The 18,556-nt window shown below is 42.5% G+C and overlaps 1 protein-coding gene across 1 annotated transcript; it reads left to right on the top strand.

Moving 5' to 3' along the window:
- Positions 1–401: 401 nt before the first annotated feature.
- On the top strand, positions 402–12,999 carry LOC142371860 (uncharacterized). The gene is made up of 10 exons (XM_075454603.1): positions 402–545; positions 1,600–1,716; positions 3,901–4,062; positions 4,868–4,946; positions 5,109–5,316; positions 7,108–8,779; positions 10,116–10,289; positions 10,431–10,604; positions 11,065–11,111; positions 11,238–12,999. Exons 1-10 carry the CDS (start codon positions 532–534, stop codon positions 11,804–11,806), a joined length of 3,216 nt encoding a protein of 1,071 aa, XP_075310718.1. The 5' UTR covers positions 402–531; the 3' UTR covers positions 11,807–12,999.
- Positions 13,000–18,556: the final 5,557 nt, after the last annotated feature.

The raw sequence follows: 18,556 nt of genomic DNA, 5'->3' as shown, positions 1-18,556 counted from the left end.
GTCTCTGATGAGATTAATTAGCTGCATCATGTGTGTAATGTGATGTTTACTTTAGTCTTTCTGCTCTTTATTGAAACAAAGTGTAATTTTCAGTTAATTTATTTTCTTTACTTTTTTTAAACTTTTTATTTATTTATTTAATTTCTGTCACATTTTTACTTTTTAATCCAAACTGAATTTGACTGAACATGTAAATCTAAATTAAACAAGTGTTTTTTTCCTGTTAGCAGCTATCAGAGACCTGAACCTGAATACAGCAGTAGGTACTTTACGAGAGGATCAGTGGAAAATCTTTCGAGGAACAACTGGAGTCTTTCATCAGGCTATCAGTGAGTATCTGTCAGTGTTCAGTGGAGGCTGCATCATGTTTCAGTTTCAGCTGAATTTTAAAAATTTAAATTAAACAAGTGTTTTTTTCCTGTTAGCAGCTATCGGAGACCTGAACCTGAACCTGAACCTGAACCTGAACCTGAACCTGAACCTGAACCTGAACCTGAACCTGAACCTGAACCTGAACCCAGCTGTGTGTCCATGCAGAGCGACAGGTCAGCGGATCGTTTTATTAACTTTAAATCAGACCAACGTGCACGGCCTCAGAGGTGAGCTGTGTGTAAATGGTGTAACACTGTAAAATGTACCAGAGTCAGTTTGAACAGTTCTTATTCCAACTTGTGTTTAATGTGAGCTCTGATTCACATCCATTTCATGTTCACATGTGAAACTGTCAAAGTGGAAAGAATGGATGTTAAAATAGGTCTCTTTTAAGGGGTAAAATATTAATAATATTTAATAATTTATTATTTTTCTAAAATAATTGTTTTGAACAAAGTCAGCTGCTTTACAAACAGTCTAACATGAACAAAGTCAGCTGCTTTACAAACAGTCTAACATGAACAAAGTCAGCTGCTTTACAAACAGTCTAACATGAACAAAGTCAGCTGCTTTACAAACAGTCTAACATGAACAAAGTCAGCTGCTTTACAAACAGTCTAACATGAACAAAGTCAGCTGCTTTACAAACAGTCTAACATGAACAAAGTCAGCTGCTTTACAACAGTCTAACATGAACAAAGTCAGCTGCTTTACAAACAGTCTAACATGAACAAAGTCAGCTGCTTTACAAACAGTCTAACATGAACAAAGTCAGCTGCTTTACTAACAGTCTAACATGAACAAAGTCACATGGATCAATAACATGAAGCTGAACCTCAGTACAGCAGTGGGTCCTTTACGAGAGGATCAGTAAAAAGTGTTGGGGGGCTCAGACAGAGTCTTTCATCAGACTGTCAGTCAGTAGTTTTCAGTGTTCAGTGGAGGCTGCATCATGTTTCAGATGAATTATTTCAGACTTGGATCAGTTCTTGATGTCTCTGATGAGATTAATTAGCTGCATCATGTGTGTAATCTGATGTTTACTTTAGTTTTTCTGCTCTTTATTGAAACAAAATGTAATTTTCAGTTGATTTATTGATATATTTGTATAATTTTATTGATGTAATTTAAAACCAAATCTGTCACATTTTTACTTTTTAATCCAAACTGAATTTTACTGAACATGTAAATTTAAATTAAACAAGTGTTTTTCTTTCCTGTTAGCAGCTATCAGAGACCTGAACCTGAACCTGAACCTGAACCCAGCTGTGTGTCCATGCAGAGCGATGGGTCAGCAGGTCGTTATATTAACTTTAAATCAGACCAACGTTCACGGCCTCAGAGGTGAGCTGTGTGTAAATGGTGTAACACTGTAAAATGTACCAGAGTCAGTTTGAACACTTCTTATTCCAACTTGTGTTTAATGTGAGCTCTGATTCACATCCATTTCATGTTCACATGTGAAACTGTCAAAGTGGAAAGAATGGATGTTAAAATAGGTCTCTTTTAGGAAGTAAAATATTAATCATAATATTTATTATATGGGACCTTTTTCTAAAATAAATGTCATGAACAAAGTCAGCTGCTTTACAAACAGTCTAACTGAACAAAGTCAGCTGCTTTACAAACAGTCTAACAAGAACAAAGTCAGCTGCTTTACAAACAGTCTAACATGAACAAAGTCAGCTGCTTTACAAACAGACTAACATGAACAAAGTCAGCTGCTTTACAAACAGTCTAACATGAACAAAGTCAGCTGCTTTACAAACAGTCTAACATGAACAAAGTCAGCTGCTTTACAAACAGTCTAACATGAACAAAGTCGGCTGCTTTACAAACAGTCTGACATGAACAAAGTCGGCTGCTTTACAAACAGTCTGACATGAACAAAGTCAGCTGCTTTACAAACAGTCTAACATGAACAAAGTCAGCTGCTTTACAAACAGTCTAACATGAACAAAGTCAGCTGCTTTACAAACAGTCTAACATGAACAAAGTCAGCTGCTTTACAGTCTAACATGAACAAAGTCAGCTGCTTTACAAACAGTCTAACATGAACAAAGTCAGCTGCTTTACAAACAGTCTAACATGAACAAAGTCACATGGATCAATAACATGAAGCTGAACCTCAGTACAGCAGTGGGTCCTTTACGAGAGGATCAGTAAAAAGTGTTGGGGGGCTCAGACAGAGTCTTTCATCAGACTGTCAGTCAGTAGTTTTCAGTGTTCAGTGGAGGCTGCATCATGTTTCAGATGAATTATTTCAGACTTGGATCAGTTCTTGATGTCTCTGATGCAGTGGTGTCAAAAGTACACACATTTGTTACTTAAGTAGAAGTATAGATACTGCAGTTTTAAAACACTGGTAAAAGTTGAAGTATCAACTTGACCTCTACTCAAGTAAAAGTGAAAAAGTATGTGCTCCAAAACCTACTTAAAGTATAAAAGTATAAAGTAACCTTTAAATAAAAAAAAAAAAATAAAGTAAAAAAAAACACACACAAAAAGGTAGATGCCACTATATGAATTGCAAGCTTAATTTGAAAACTGGTTAGTGCTACATGTGGCCCAAGACAACAATCATAAAAACCATTACTGTCAAAGACAAAGTCACTCAAGGAGCATGTTCTTTCTCAAACTTTATTGGAATTCAATTACACATGAGGTAGTATTCAAGAGATAGGTCGTGAGGTATTCCTGTTCGTCCCATCAAAAAAAAAAAAAAAAAAAGTCTTACTGTCTGAAAAATTCAAAGAAAAAAGATATACACACGCACGTTCCCCCTTTGTCATAGCTGACAGTCAAGACAAAAACTGAAACGAAAATGAGCTTTTTAACACTACATACAGAGCACCTAAAACGCTCTGAAAATGGCACGGAGTAGGAGAGTGCAACAATTTTGCATACATACTAAGATTATGTTACACGCTTCGCTTTTGCAGTTTGTAGAACACCTGCTTGCTTCTGACGAATGACGATTTCCTTGTGTGTCAGCACAAATTTGACGAATAACCTAACCGATGAGTGTTTGCGTTATATGATTCATCCAATTACACTCGTTCTCACTAGGTGTGGATGGCGCACATGACGTGAAATACATAAACATTAAACTGAAAAAAAAGTAACGAGGCTGTTTGTTTTGAAAATGTAAGGAATAGAAAGTACAGATACTTGTGTGAAAATGTAATAAGTAGAAGTCAGAAGTAGGCAGAAAAATAAGTAATGGAGTAAAGTACAGATACATAAAAAGTGTACTTAAGTACAGTAACAAAGTATTTGTACTTCGTTACTTGACACCTCTGCTCTGATGAGATTAATTATCTGCATCATGTGTGTAATGTGATGTTTACTTTAGTCTTTCAGCTCTTTATTGAAACAAAATGTAATTTTCAGTTGATTTATTGATATATTTGTATCATTTTATTGATGTAATTTAAAACAAAATCTGTCATATTTTTACTTTTTAATCCAAACTGAATTTTACTGAACATGTAAATTTAAATTAAACAAGTGTTTTTTTCCTGTTAGCAGCTATCAGAGACCTGAACCTGAACCTGAACCTGAACCTGAACCTGAACCTGAACCTGAACCTGAACCTGAACCTGAACCCAGCTGTGTGTCCATGCAGAGCGACAGGTCAAAGGATCATTTTATTAACTTTAAAGCAGACCAACGTTCACGGCCTCAGAGGTGAGCTGTGTGTAAATGGTGTAACACTGTAAAATGTACCAGAGTCAGTTTGAACAGTTCTTATTCCAACTTGTGTTTAATGTGAGCTCTGATTCACATCCATTTCATGTTCACATGTGAAACTGTCAAAGTGGAAAGAATGGATGTTAAAATAGGTCTCTTTTAGGGAGTCAAATTAACATTTAGATGCTGAAAGAGCAAAGTTCTTTACAATCTTACTCTGAGAAATATTTGCTGAACTTATTGATGATTCTCTGATGGAGTTTGGCCCAAAGCGGTGAGCCACGACCCATCCTTGTTGAGAGACTGAACCAGAACAACTTTTACTGAGTGTTGCTGCATCAGGTTCTACATTTGGTTCTGTTTTCTGAATACAAAGAAGTTGGTCAATGAAGACTCTGAAATAATTTCTTTGGACTTGTTTCTGTTCAATAAATTTGGAAACCAATGAACTAATTCCAGACTGAAGTTTTTGTTGTATTTGAGAAACTACAGCTACGATCCAACCAACACGTCAGCTGGACTCCTCACAAAGAAACAAATCTTTTGTCTGTTCACACAGTTCTGTATCCCTTCCTCCTCACACTGCTTCATCTGACATCAGCTTCCTCCCACTGTTAGAAACACACTGAGCTCTTATCTTCTGGAACACAGATGCTGATGATGAGCAGCTTCAGAGTTAATCAGCTGCTTTATGGCTGCGTTCACTGCTCACATCCACACATCCCTTCATGGACCTTCACCTTGTGTTGCTCTCTGTGTGGACAGACACAATGTGAGCTCATTCTTCATGATTCCTCCACAGAGTGGACCAGCAGAGCTCAGAGGGTCCCAGTGGTCCGTCTGCCCAGCAGCATCAAACACAGCTGGACTCCATATTTATGGTCTGTACATGTACAACAACTACTTTTCCATCTGTTCTGCTCACAGCCATCTCCATGCTGCACTCTGTAGGCCAGCGGGTTGTCAGTGTGTCCAACATGGATCTGATGTTTGGCTCCATGGTTTCAGTCTGATTGGCTCATTCATATAGTTTTCTGTTCCAGCTGCTGGAGGACAACATGCTCACTTTTGTGAAGGAGGAGCTGAAGAAGATGCAGAAGGCTCTGAGTCCAGATTACCCAGAATGCTTAGAGAGTCAGAGGGAGGGTGAGGATGAAGAGCAGAGGAGCAGCAGAGAGGCATTAGTGAAGATCACAGCTCACTTCCTGAGGAGAATGAAGCAGGAGGAGCTGGCTGACCGTCTGCAGAGCAGTAAGATACGGTGGCCGACACGTGCAAAAGTGCTGCAAACGCCGAAACAAATCCAACAATAAAATGCTGCAAGAGAAAAATGCTGCAAACTTCAAATCACAACGGAAGTTCGCCAGGCCACTAGGGGGTCTCGACCTGTGGGATAGGGGATCGACTATGGGAGATCTACCACATTAATGAAAGAGAAGAAAGTCTTTTTTAAACACTTGGCCGTAATCTTTTACCTTATTATAGTGACATAACTCCGCTGCTCTTCTATAATAAAGTAAAAGATTACGGCCAAGTGTTTAAAAAAGACATAAATGACAACGTACCTTTTGACTTTCTTCTCTTTCATTAATATAGTAGATCTCCCATAGTCGATCCCCTATCCCACAGGTCGAGACCCCCTAGTGGCCTTGCGAACTTCCATTGTGTTTTGGGGTTTGCAGCGCGTGTGCTCCGGTCGTTTTTGTCATTGCCGCATTTTACTCACCGTAGTAAGAGGATTTCTCTAAAGATTTAACCTGCTGGATAAATTACACATTTACTGATGTCTCAGCACCAGGGCATGAAAACGAAATTATTTTTCAATCGTTCCGTTCCGAACGGTTCAGGCATGTTTAACGTTTTCCGGTTCGGAACGTAAAATATCGTTCGTTCTTATCGTTCCAGCAGTGTTTGGCGGGCCTATCAAGTCTACGTGTGTGGACTTTACCTTAGAATAGACGTACTCATTAGTATTTGCCCTTGATTTACACCGTAGCTCTATGCCCAAAAATAATAAATCACCGGCAGCATCCAAAAACATTCAGATGGGCTAAAGCTGCGTCAACGTCACTTCCTCGATCTGGGAGCTTCAATGTAAGATGAGGGTTGATCTACTACTGGAGACAACAAAGTATATGCTATATTCTACATGGTTTTTTTATGAATTTTTATTGTTGTAGAGTTGTGAATTTATTTTATCAATGGAGAAATTGAGCAGCCTTGCTTTGTTGTCTACAGTAGTAGATCAACCCTCATCTTACATTGAAGCTCCCAGATCAAGGAAGTGACGTTGACGCAGCTTTAGCAACAGAGAAGCTATTAGGCTTGTGTTGATAATAATAAACTCCTGGACTATGTACAAACTTCCAAATGCATCGTTTTGTGAGTACAGACCATAGTTGTACTACTGTAGAAGTTTGGTGTCATGGCATGTGATTTTAGTGTGGTCATTTTGGAGATACTGCCAGGGTCCGTTAGCGCTTGTACTAAGCTATTCGGGATAACTCAGTAACTCAGCTGATGTTCAGCCAATATCGGAAAAACTGCGGGTGGGCTACTTGGCTGGATGTCACGGTTCAAATGACCCTAGGGTGAATCTACTCCGAACCATCACTTAACTAGTGGATAACTAGTGGATAACTAGACTAAGTAGTGGATAAAGGAAGTGATTCGTGACAGCTGCCTGCATTGAGCCTAGCGGGCAGCGAAGTGAACGCACAACCGGAAGTAGTCTTTTTTTTTCCCCTGACAAAGGCTATGCTTTTGTGAAACTTTATAAAATATATAGAGAACGAAAAAAAACGTTATTAACCGGTTTTGTGGATTTCAGAATAACGTTTCTGTTCCGGAATAGTTGAAGACCATTTCGTTTTCGTTTCCGTTTCCGTTCCTCGTAAAATTCCGTTCGTTTTCGGTTTTCGTTTTCGTTCCTTGAACCGGTTCGGAGCCCTGCTCAGCACACAGAACAGCAGATGTTCAGATACTCATTCTGTACAGGGTTGAAATGTCTGTTGACTGATGTTACTTGTTCTCTTCATTCAGAACTTTGTGGACGTAAAGTTAAATCTGCTCTGAAGAAGAAGTTCCAGTGTGTGTTTGAGGGGATTCCTAAAGCAGGAAAGCCAACCCTTCTGAATCAGATCTACACAGAGCTCTACATCACAGAGGGAGGGAGCGGAGAGGTCAATGATGAACATGAGGTCAGACAGATTGAAGCAGCATCCAGGAAAGCAGGCAGAGCAGAAACATCCATCAGACAGGAAGACATCTTTAAAGGCCCACCTGGAAGAGATGAACCAATCAGAACAGTGCTGACAAAGGGAGTGGCTGGCATTGGGAAAACAGTCTTAACACAGAAGTTCACTCTGGACTGGGCTGAAGGCAAAGCCAACCAGGACATCCACTTCATGTTTCCATTCACTTTCAGAGAGCTGAATGTGCTGAAAGAGAGAAAGTTCAGCTTGGTGGAGCTTGTTCATCACTTCTTTACTGAGACCAAAGCAGCAGGAATCTGCAGCTTTGAACAGTTCCAGGTTGTGTTCATCTTTGACGGTCTGGATGAGTGTCGACTTCCTCTGGACTTCCACAGCAAGGAGCCCCTGACTGATGCTACAGAGCCCACCTCAGTGGATGTGCTGCTGACAAACCTCATCAGGGGGGAGCTGCTTCCCTCTGCTCGCCTCTGGATAACCACACGACCCGCAGCAGCCAATCAGATCCCTGCTGGCTGTGTTGGCATGGTGACAGAGGTCAGAGGGTTCACTGACCCACAGAAGGAGGAGTACTTCAGGAAGAGATTCAGAGATGAGGAGCAGGCCAGCAGGATCATCTCCCACATCCAGACATCCCGAAGCCTCCACATCATGTGCCACATCCCGGTCTTCTGCTGGATCACTGCTACAGTTCTGGAGGATGTGTTGGACACCAGAGAGGGAGCAGAGCTGCCCAGCACCCTGACTGAGATGTACATCCACTTCCTGGTGGTTCAGGCCAAAGTGAAGAAGCTCAAGTATGATGGAGGAGCTGAGATAGATCCACACTGGAGTCCAGAGAGCAGGAAGATGATTGAGTCTCTGGGAAAACTGGCTTTTGAGCAGCTGCAGAAAGGAAACCTGATCTTCTATGAATCAGACCTGACAGAGTGTGGCATCGATATCTCAGCAGCCTCAGTGTACTCAGGAGTGTTCACACAGATCTTTAGAGAGGAGAGAGGGCTGTACCAGGAGAAGGTGTTCTGCTTCATCCATCTGAGTGTTCAGGAGTTTCTGGCTGCTCTTCATGTGCATCTGACCTTCAGCAACTCTGGACTCAACCTGATGAGAGAACAACCAAAGTCTAAGAAGTCTAAAACACTGAAAGAGACTCTCTTCTACCAGAGTGCTGTGAACAAGGCCTTAGAGAGTCCAAACGGACACCTGGACCTGTTCCTCCGCTTCCTCCTGGGTCTTTCCCTGCAGACCAATCAGAGGCTCCTACGAGGCCTGCTGACACAGACAGGAAGTAGCTCACAGACCAATCAGGAAACAGTTGATTACATCAAGAAGAAGATCAGTGAGAATCTGTCTGCAGAGAGAAGCATCAATCTGTTCCACTGTCTGAATGAACTGAATGATCGTTCTCTGGTGGAGGAGATCCAACAGGCCCTGAGATCAGGAAGTCTCTCCACAGATGAACTGTCTCCTGCTCAGTGGTCAGCTCTGGTCTTCATCTTACTGTCATCAGGAAAACATCTGGATGAGTTTGAGCTGAAGAAATACTCTGCTTCAGAGGAGGCTCTTCTGAGGCTGCTGCCAGTGGTCAAAGCCTCCAACAAAGCTGTGTGAGTACAGAGATAAATATGTTTTAAATGCTCTGTTTACTTGTTAAAAGGAGAGAAAATAACTGAGTTATTTCTCAGATAATTTCAGTTTGTAAATAACACAGATTCACAGCAAACAGTTCCATCAGATCAGTTTACATCAAGAGGAAAGAAACACGCTGCAAGAATGTGGAAACACTTTATAATATATAACTAGGATAAATGTCATCATTATTAATGAATTCAACCATCTTTAACTTGAATAATGAATAACTACATAACTTAATTCTCTTCCTGTTATTCCCTCCTCAGACTGAGCGGCTGTAACCTCTCAGAGAGAAGCTGTGCAGCTCTGTCCTCAGCTCTCAGCTCCCAGTCCTCCAGCCTGACAGAACTGGACCTGAGTAACAACAACCTGCAGGATTCAGGGCTGAAGCAGCTGTCTGTTGGACTGCAGAGTCCAAACTGTGACCTGGAAGCTCTCAGGTCAGGATTCATTCAACTGTTCAGCTGCTGATCATTTTAATTCTGCTTTACAGTCATGGATGAACAGCTGACCTGTTCAGGATGGTGTCTGCTGTTTTCTTGTTTAAAGGAGAGAAAATAACTGAGTTATTTCTCAGATAATTTCAGTTTGTAGATAACACAGATTCACAGCAAACAGTTCCATCAGATCAGTTTACATCAAGAGGAAAGAAACACGCTGCAAGAAGGTGGCAACACTTTATAATATATAACTAGAAAATTTCTGAAGACATTTTGATGGGTGCCAATCTACTGCCCGCCCTATCAACAAACCCTTTACTTCAGTTAAAGCTGAGAGTCTCCTGTCACATATAAACTTTGAATGAGGTCTGTGTTATGGTTTATGGCTGAGTTATATGGCCTCTGAAATAAGGAATTTTGAGCGCCAAAATTGGCTCGTTAAGTGCTCTTCAATGCATTTTCCCATCCACAATTTTCCCACTTTTTCCGATTTAGCCGGAATTCCTTTTGACTAATGAGAGCCAAACGTCATTGCACACCGATCGAGGTCGTTGCGCACGCAGCGGTGTGCTTTTTTATGCCGGTCGGACCATCGCTGCTAGACTAGTAGGTAACCGAAATTCATGACGGAAACGGAAGAATAATAGTCCAGCATCGGCACCCATAATTAGGATAAATGTCATCATTATTCATTAATTCAACCATCTTTAACTTGAATAATGAATAACTACATAACTTAATTCTCTTCCTGTTATTCCCTCCTCAGACTGAGCGGCTGTAACCTCTCAGAGAGAAGCTGTGCAGCTCTGTCCTCAGCTCTCAGCTCCCAGTCCTCCAGCCTGACAGAACTGGACCTGAGTAACAACAACCTGCAGGATTCAGGGCTGAAGCAGCTGTCTGTTGGACTGCAGAGTCCAAACTGTGACCTGGAAGCTCTCAGGTCAGAATTCATTCAACTGTTCAGCTGCTGATCATTTTAATTCTGCTTTACAGTCATGGATGAACAGCTGACCTGTTCAGGATGGTGTCTGCTGTTGGAGTCTTTTCTCTCAGTTTCTGCCATTTGTGTTGTTTCCTGCAGCCTGTCAGGCTGTCTGATCACAGAGGAAGGCTGTGCTTCTCTGGTCTCAGCTCTGACCTCCAACCCCTCCCATCTGAGAGAGCTGGACCTGAGCTACAACCATCCAGGAGACTCAGCAGTGAGGCAGCTCTCAGCTGGACTGGAGGATCCACAGTGGAGGCTGGACACTCTCAGGTAAGGAGAGCTCTGCTGCTTTAATCATTTCCCTTCTAACCGGCTCATGAGCTGGTTAGAAGTGATGCCGAGCAGCGAGGGAGGAGCAAACCTCTGTGAGGGGGAGGAGGAAATGTCTGCCAGCATTAGCCGGTGTCCCCTTAAAACAGCGTGGATCTGTCAGAATGATGGAGGTTTATCGTGTCATTCCTCAGATAAATGGGCCCCAAAGAAAACATACATACCAGCAACCATCTGCTGGTTAATGCTCAGCCTGTAAGGAAACATATTCAGCAGATTCAGAGACTTTATTCATCCAGTTAAAGGGACATTTCTGTGTTTCTGAAGTGGGGCTGTGTGAAGTCCTCATGAGCAGTCAGCATCTCTCTCAGTGTAGAACAGTGTGTGTGTGAGAGCCATGTAATGTCCATGTTTGATGCTGAAAGAGACGGTGCTGCTCTGACCCCCCTCCTCCTTTCAGGGTGGAGCCTGCTGGAGAACGATGGCTGACACCAGGGCTGAGGAAGTGTGAGTGTGTTCTTCATCTGATTCATGACATCCAGCCATCTTCACACTGTCACATCACTCATTGATCAAAGTGAACAGATGATAGATCAATAACTGCAGCTGGATTGTGTTTGTTCTCTCCATCAGATTCCTGTCAACTCATAATCGACACAAACACAGTGAACAGAAACCTGAAACTGTCTGACAACAACAGGAAGGTGACATGTGTGAAGGAGGATCAGTCATATCCTGATCATCCAGACAGGTTTGATGACTGTGCTCAGCTGCTGTGTAGAAATGTTCTGACTGGTCGCTGTTACTGGGAGGTCGAGTGGAGAGGAAGAGTTTATATATCAGTGAGTTACAGAGGAATCAGCAGGAGAGGAGGAGACAGTGACTGTATGTTTGGATACAATGATCAGTCCTGGAGTCTGAGGTGCTCTGATGGAGGTTACTCTGTCAGGCACAATAACAGAGAAACATCCATCTCCTCCTCCTCCTCCTCCTCCTCCTCCTCCTCCTCCTCCTCCTCCTCTGTCGGTAACAGAGCAGCAGTGTATGTGGACCGTCCTGCTGGCACTCTGTCCTTCTACAGAGTCTCCTCTGACACACTGATCCACCTCCACACCTTCAGCACCACATTCACTGAAGAACCTCTGCATCCTGGGTTTACAGTCTGGTTAGGTTCACATGGTTCCTGGTTGTCTCTGTGCTGAGTATACAGAGTGTCCTCCTGTCAGAGAATCCCTGCTGAACAGATAGTTCAGTCTGTTCATGTCTGTCTCTTTCACTCAGAAACACCTTTTCAGATTCATGGATTCAGTCAGTTTCTGTCTGAAACTCTTCTAAATGATTCCTCGGAAACTTCTTCCTCTTCCAGTCCTTTAAAGATGGAAGCTGCCATTCTTCCAGGATGTTGTTTTTCTGGGTGTTTCCAGTCAAAGCTTCACACTGAAATTTGCTCAAGAACTTCTTGTAGTTTTTCATCTAAGCTGTCCTTTGTCGTTGGCAAAAGGAAACAGTTTGGAGCTGGACCTTTTGTTGTTTGGAGGTCAGCCTCCACCTGGGGGAGAATGGGGCCAGCGGAGAATTTCCTATCAATAAAGTTATGAGTTACAAACAGAAGCAGCCAGACGGGTTTTTCACTCCAACACGCTGCAAACTGTGGATTAACGAGATGGTAACAGTTGATTTATTACATTTTATTTTGTTAGGTTTTATGATTGTTTCATATATTTTTTTTAAAGTTATTAGTGGTGTTTTATTTGTTGCACATTATTTTTATTTGGTAATGTTTCATGTACTTAGAATGTATGGCAGTAGATTATATAAATTATCAATCAATTTAGTTTGCTTTTTAAATCACTGTTTAGGGATTTCAGGGGGCATATGTAGGAGTGAATCAAACTCCACACCACATCCTGAATGAGGTTGGGATGTTCTCTGATAAGGTCAACAACAGAAGATGTTTGTGGAAATCTCAGACATAGTGGCAGCACACAGAGAAAGTATTAAACAATACCATTTAGACAATATCTATTGTCTTTAGGAAGTCCTTATATCCTGCTGTGTGTCTTTTCGGTTCTTGTTCCCCAAATTCCCCAAGAGTCTGTCCGGACAAATCCCACTACTCTGTTTTTTCTCCACAACATATATCTTGTGTTTCTCTGCAGCTCACTTCAGCTGAGACCATTCAGTTGATGTCATGTGACATGTGACAAACTGTGACATCAGAGAGGAATCACTGAGCTGCAATCAGCCCAGATGGATTCCACCCTGCTGACAGATCTTCACTGATTCTGCTCCAATGAGCAGAAGTTTGGTGAGCAGCCAGGGTTCATCCTGATGACGTGCGACTATAGACTGTATTATTGATTTCTCCTCTCAGATATTTGATATTTTACATCATTTTACATTATTATTTTTAAAATTCAGTCTCACAATGTTTGACTTTGTCTTTGAAGTGTTGAATTTTTAAAATCTTCAATAAAGATTTTCAAAAATCATTCTGATATTTTCTCTTTTAAATTAAATTTGTATTTAGTATCTGAACATTTAGACTTTTTAATGATTTTAGACTTTTTGATAAAATGTTTACTTATTTATCTAAAAATTTTACTTTTTTGATGAAAATGTATCATTTTTATAAATTGTATCTCAGATGTTTTATCTTATATTTTTATTTCTTTGTGGATTGTTTATCATTTGAACATATTTTACTCTTTATCTCAACAGATTGATTCAATTGTTACTTTTTATTAGAGGACGTTGAGTTTTAATAGATTTTTCTTCCAGAGTATTTGATACTTTTAGAATTTAGATTTAATAGGATCCTGAGCTATTTAAACTCCTCCACTTGAGGCAGAGACTCATCACGGACCTGGAAGGTATGGTGCAGTATGAGGGCCAAAATTAAGACTATTGAGCACCCGGCGGTGGCTACATACTTGTCACAGGAGGCTATAACTATTCTGAAGCCAGCTGCTGATCTGATCAATGATAAGTCCGCACCGGTAACTGAGTGGCCGACGGTGGCCAATAAGAAAGAGAGTACTCGTTCTACTCATTGATCCTCAAAGGGAGATTACCAACTAATAAACCAATTGTTGTATTTTACATCAGGTGGGTCACCAGTTTAGGTCTGCTAGTTGTTGGCCTCTCCGAACACCAGCAACTCCTTGGTAACGGATATAAAGGGAGTATCCAACCCAATGCATTATAAGTACCTGGAAACCTGCACATCTGGAAAGGCTCCATCAATGCTGAAAGGTATAAACAGACTATACAGGTATATATGTGGCGGTCCTCACTTCAGAGGGTTTTATCTTTGCAAAGGTCCTCAGAAACCCTGAAGTACCAACACCTGTGTGTGTGTTAGTGTGTCTAAGAGTTGGTCGGTGATGATCAGTCAGTGTTGTTGTCGTGTCGGCCTTAAACTACGGCACATATGAGACCGAGCTGATGGTCCGAATCCCCGAGCACACACACTTCCAGAGCAGTCAGGTGACACAAACACACACACTCAGAGCGGCTCAGAACCGGGCCTCTCGGGTTGTGTTTACAGGAATCAAATGTGTGTTTATGTGCTAACAAGGTGCCAACAGGCTGGTGTGTGTTCAGAGGAAAGACAACCAGATGGTGGTGGTGATTCTGCACTTCCTGTTCACGGTTTCTGAACTGTTGACGCTGTGGCCGTCTCTCAGTCTGTGGACCTGTCTCTGCTTGTGTTCTGAAACATCATCAGTCTCAGCCCAAGTACTGTTACAGTTCAAAGTACACAACAAGGCAGGTATGGTCGATGTGCTCGGATTTGTTCTCGCTCCGCCCATTTTACCCAAGATGCAAGTGGGGGGGACTTGTATGGGCTTGTGCCCCCAGAATGGACTGCGGTCCAGACGAAGGAAAGATGGCAGAGCAGAAAACGTGCAACTGATTTTCAAACTGACCACATAAAATTCCCTTCTCTAAAGTTTCTAATGGTCCGTGATGGTAAAGCTCTCCTCTCCGGACCTCTGAACCTCGCTGCTACCACCAGAGGAGGGAAGAAGAGGGAGAAGAGTTGTGTTCCTGGAAGTGGAGCACAAACAGCCAGGGCGACACCACCATACCATGTTGAAGTTAAGGTGCCAAGGTGAAGGTTTGGACCATGAGTCATGGGACAGGGACCCTGAACCCGACCTCTGTGCACACCCTGCTCTGGTGTAGCATCTGTGCAGTCGTCCAGTGGATAGGGAGGCTTGCCAAGAAGTGGTTGAACCATGGGGCGCCACTCTTCAGATGACACCTATCCGTTTCCTCCTGGTGGTGGTGGCTGGCAACGGTCTTCTGTGGCCCACAAAAGAGGCCCGGATGGCGGTGAATGCCTGGGTGCTTCAGCATAGCCCACAATGAAGCTCTGCTGCGTGACCATGCCAAAACTGAGCATGTATTTACATCATAATTATAATGATACAGAAAGGGAAGTGTGCAGTGTTCGTGGTTGCTTGGCTGCCCAGTGATTAGACTGTCAACACCGCAGGGTTACAGATGTGACATCATCAATCATGGCACAAAGGTTGTCTCTCAGAGAGACAAAGAGAGGATTTAATATTAGGCGGCCGTGGCTCAGTGGTTAGTCAGTCGTTCAAGGTTGGCGAACAATTGGTGGTTCGATTCCCACTCTCGCCACCAAAAAGATTGGTGAAACTGATAGCTGGAGGGGTGTCAGTCCACCTCCTTGTCACAGCTGAGGTGCCCTTGAACAAGGGACCATACCCCCCATGCTCCCCAGGCGCTGTGAATAGCTGCCCATGTGGGAGAGAAATGTCATGACATGGCCTAATTACATCGTGTGCTTTGTTGACTGGTTCATATGAATATTGTTGATAGTTGGATTGAGCTTGTTTACGATAATGGCAAAAGCCAGGCACCTCCAGAGAAGATTGGGCTTGGCCACGTATGCATTGTATGATCCAGATTAGTATAAAAGGGTGTCACAAAATGAGGTCACATTTTCTGTGACGGCTTGTTCAAATAAACTTCCCCAATGAAAGGCTGACCGACGCGGTTTTGACTCCTTTTCTCCACTACACCCACTGCTCCAGGTTGGCATCTGTCTCGAGGAGTGTGTGACCCTGTGCATGTGCATGTGTGTGTCAACAGGTGCCAACCTGGATAGGGTTAAAAGCGGAGAATGTGTGTGTATGCATTACAATAAATCCGATCTTAATCTTTTAAATTATTTTTGGGGGCTTTTATGCCTTTAATGGACAGGACAGTTGAATGCGGGACTCGAACCGGGGCCAGCAGCAGCGAGGACTGTAGCCTCTGTACATGGGGCGCCTGCTCAACCCACCACACCACCCCACTTAATCTTAATCTTAATATTGATACTGTGATAGATGGATTGATTGGCTGGTTGATCAATAGTTCAAGCTGAGTTTCCTGCTGACACTTGAGATCATCTGGTTGGAATGAAGGCACAGCTGGGTTTCATCTGCCTCTGAGCCTTTAGGTCTTATGTCTATGGGCTTCATGTAGCCTTTGAAGACAGCTGTTAATGATGCACATGTTTTACTTAAGATTATTAATCTGACTATGACCTAATGCACTGTTAGATGATGTCTATGGAAGCAAATCTTTACAATAATTAAAATGAAATTACATTCGCAGAAATGCTTCTTCATTTCAAGCTCTTAGCTGCATTATTTGACTCATAATTAAAATTAATAATAGATCATCTAAACTGCATTTTCATTTTTCTCTTTCAAGAATGCTCATTTAGTTACTTACTTAAAATTATAAAGAAAAAGACATTTGTTGATTTTTTTTTGTTTTTGTTTTTGTTTTCATGCCCGCCCGCACAAAATATTTTCCATAATTCAATTTAAATTCGTAATCCCAAGCGGCGCAGGAGAGTGACGTCAGTGGCTGCTCTTCTTCTGGGTTTGTTGAGCTCACCTCATAGACATAATATACGCGAGAGGGCAGCCAGAGATTGGCCGCAATAGGCACCCCCGTTTCCTGGGACCTGCCACAGGGCAGGAGGGCCTGATGTCCACCAGGTCCGGCGCCTGCAGCGACCGTATTCGGGGAGCTACTTGGCACCCAGAAGGCACCCACCTAACCCACCCTAGATGGCCCCTACAAGTAAAGAAAAGAAAAAAACAAACAAAAAAATAAAAACACACAGTCGCAACAGCCCGGGCCTGAGACCCACCATCAACCAGGCTCACCCAAGCTGCCCCCAACAGGGGAAAAGCACCACCACAACCTAAAAAAGAAAAATCTGCGGACACATCGGAGATCCCAGAGCAACCAGCCCGACACCAGGACCTGCACCAACCCACCCACACCGTGGCACGCCCAGGGCAACCCAGACTCCCCGGGCACAGGCAGGACACCCCAGACACTACCACCCACACCAAAGCGGCGCGGCCACCCGACCCAGAGCCAGCAGCCACCACCCCGGGGTCCCCAAGTGACCCCGCCCATTGCGCAAGAAAGCTCCATCCACAAGAGAGCTCCACCCGCAAGCCCCACAAACTGCCAACCAGGCCACAGTCAACCGAGTGGTGGGACAGCAACACACCACCCCCACTATGTGATAAAGCTAATCGGTGGGGACCAGAGAGAATTAAATTCACCCAATTGATGTTTTGAGGAGGCAGACGTTGTTTCCATGCTAATATAATCTAAAAGAAAATTTCTAAACTGGTTAATACACAGATTGTTCTTTGCCTTCCAGTTCATGAGAATAGTTTTTTTTGCGATACATAGCAGTGTGAGGACCATGTGTGCTGAGTTAATTTCCATGCTGACGTGGTCTAAGTCCCCCAGTATGCACAGTGTGGGGCATGCAGGAATACTACACTTAAGTCATGCTGATAGGTCCTCACAGACCTCAAGCCAGAACATCTGGACAGGAGCACAAAACCACAAACCGTGTGCATAATCATCAGGTGTGTTATCTGTGCAATGTGAGCAGATATTTGAGTGTGCAAGACCCATCCTGTACATCCTTTGTCCTGTATAATGTGTTCTGTGAAGAATTTTGTATTGTATGCGCCGCAAATTAGGATTTTGAGTCATTGTGAGGGGGGAAGAATTATTAAAATTAATTATTTCAAAACGTGTTATCTTGTGGGGGATTTAAGGTTAGGGCTATGGTCCTGTGACATTAGGGCTAGGATATGTGGGAGGAAATGTGGGAGGGGAAGGCCTAAAAAAGAAAGAAGAAGAAAGATAGGGGATCCGATTTAGGATCAGAAAGTTTTCGGGGAAAAAATCATAAAATTTATTCAAATTCATTTTTCAAAACGTGGCATGGAGTGGGGATTTAGGGCTAGGGCCTGGGTCCTGTGACCCTTAGGTTTAGGAAATGTGGGAGGGCAAGGCATAAAAAAAGAAAGAATAAGAAAAGTAGGGTTTCCGATTTAGGATAAGAAAGTTTTTGGGAAAATTATTAAAATCAATATTTCAAAACGTGGTATGGAGTGGGGGACTTAAGTTTAGGGCTGTGGTCCTGTGACCCTTAGGGTTAGGGTTAGGGTATCTGCCTCCCATTTTTAATTTATATGTTTTTGATAGCAGTTTTAGGGTGCAGATGCTTAAAATTCTGCTACCCTAATGGTTGATGGAAGATATATTTCTTAGTTATTATAGACTCAAGTTGTTGATATTCTAGAAATATATTGCTGCCTGTCCCATGTTGTGATAGGACTTGTTGTTCTGATGTTAACATTCGTTTGCTTTATTCGAAAAAACTGTTGAATTGTGATTTGATTATTAATTGTTATTCTTATTCACTATTGGACAGCTTTAGTAAACTTGTGCACTGCAACATGTTGTTTGACGATGACTTTAACATATTAAACAGTTTGAGTCTAACTCTGAACAGCTGTTGTCTCAACTAACACAGATGTTCTGAGTTCTTGGAACCACATCTGCATCTGAGTGTGATGGCAGACTTTTTCTCACTGTCAGTT

The sequence above is a fragment of the Odontesthes bonariensis genome, chromosome 21 (genome assembly GCF_027942865.1).
Source record: "Odontesthes bonariensis isolate fOdoBon6 chromosome 21, fOdoBon6.hap1, whole genome shotgun sequence".
Taxonomy (NCBI): domain Eukaryota; kingdom Metazoa; phylum Chordata; class Actinopteri; order Atheriniformes; family Atherinopsidae; genus Odontesthes; species Odontesthes bonariensis.
This window is presented reverse-complemented; position numbering and strand designations above follow the sequence as displayed.

Excerpts from the sequence above, each read along its gene's own strand:
- LOC142371860 (XM_075454603.1), top strand. Across the intron at positions 5,317-7,107 it reads GGCTGACCGTCTGCAGAGCA|AACTTTGTGGACGTAAAGTT; the intron begins GTAAGATACGGT and ends CTCTTCATTCAG. Across the intron at positions 11,112-11,237 it reads GACACCAGGGCTGAGGAAGT|ATTCCTGTCAACTCATAATC; the intron begins GTGAGTGTGTTC and ends TCTCTCCATCAG.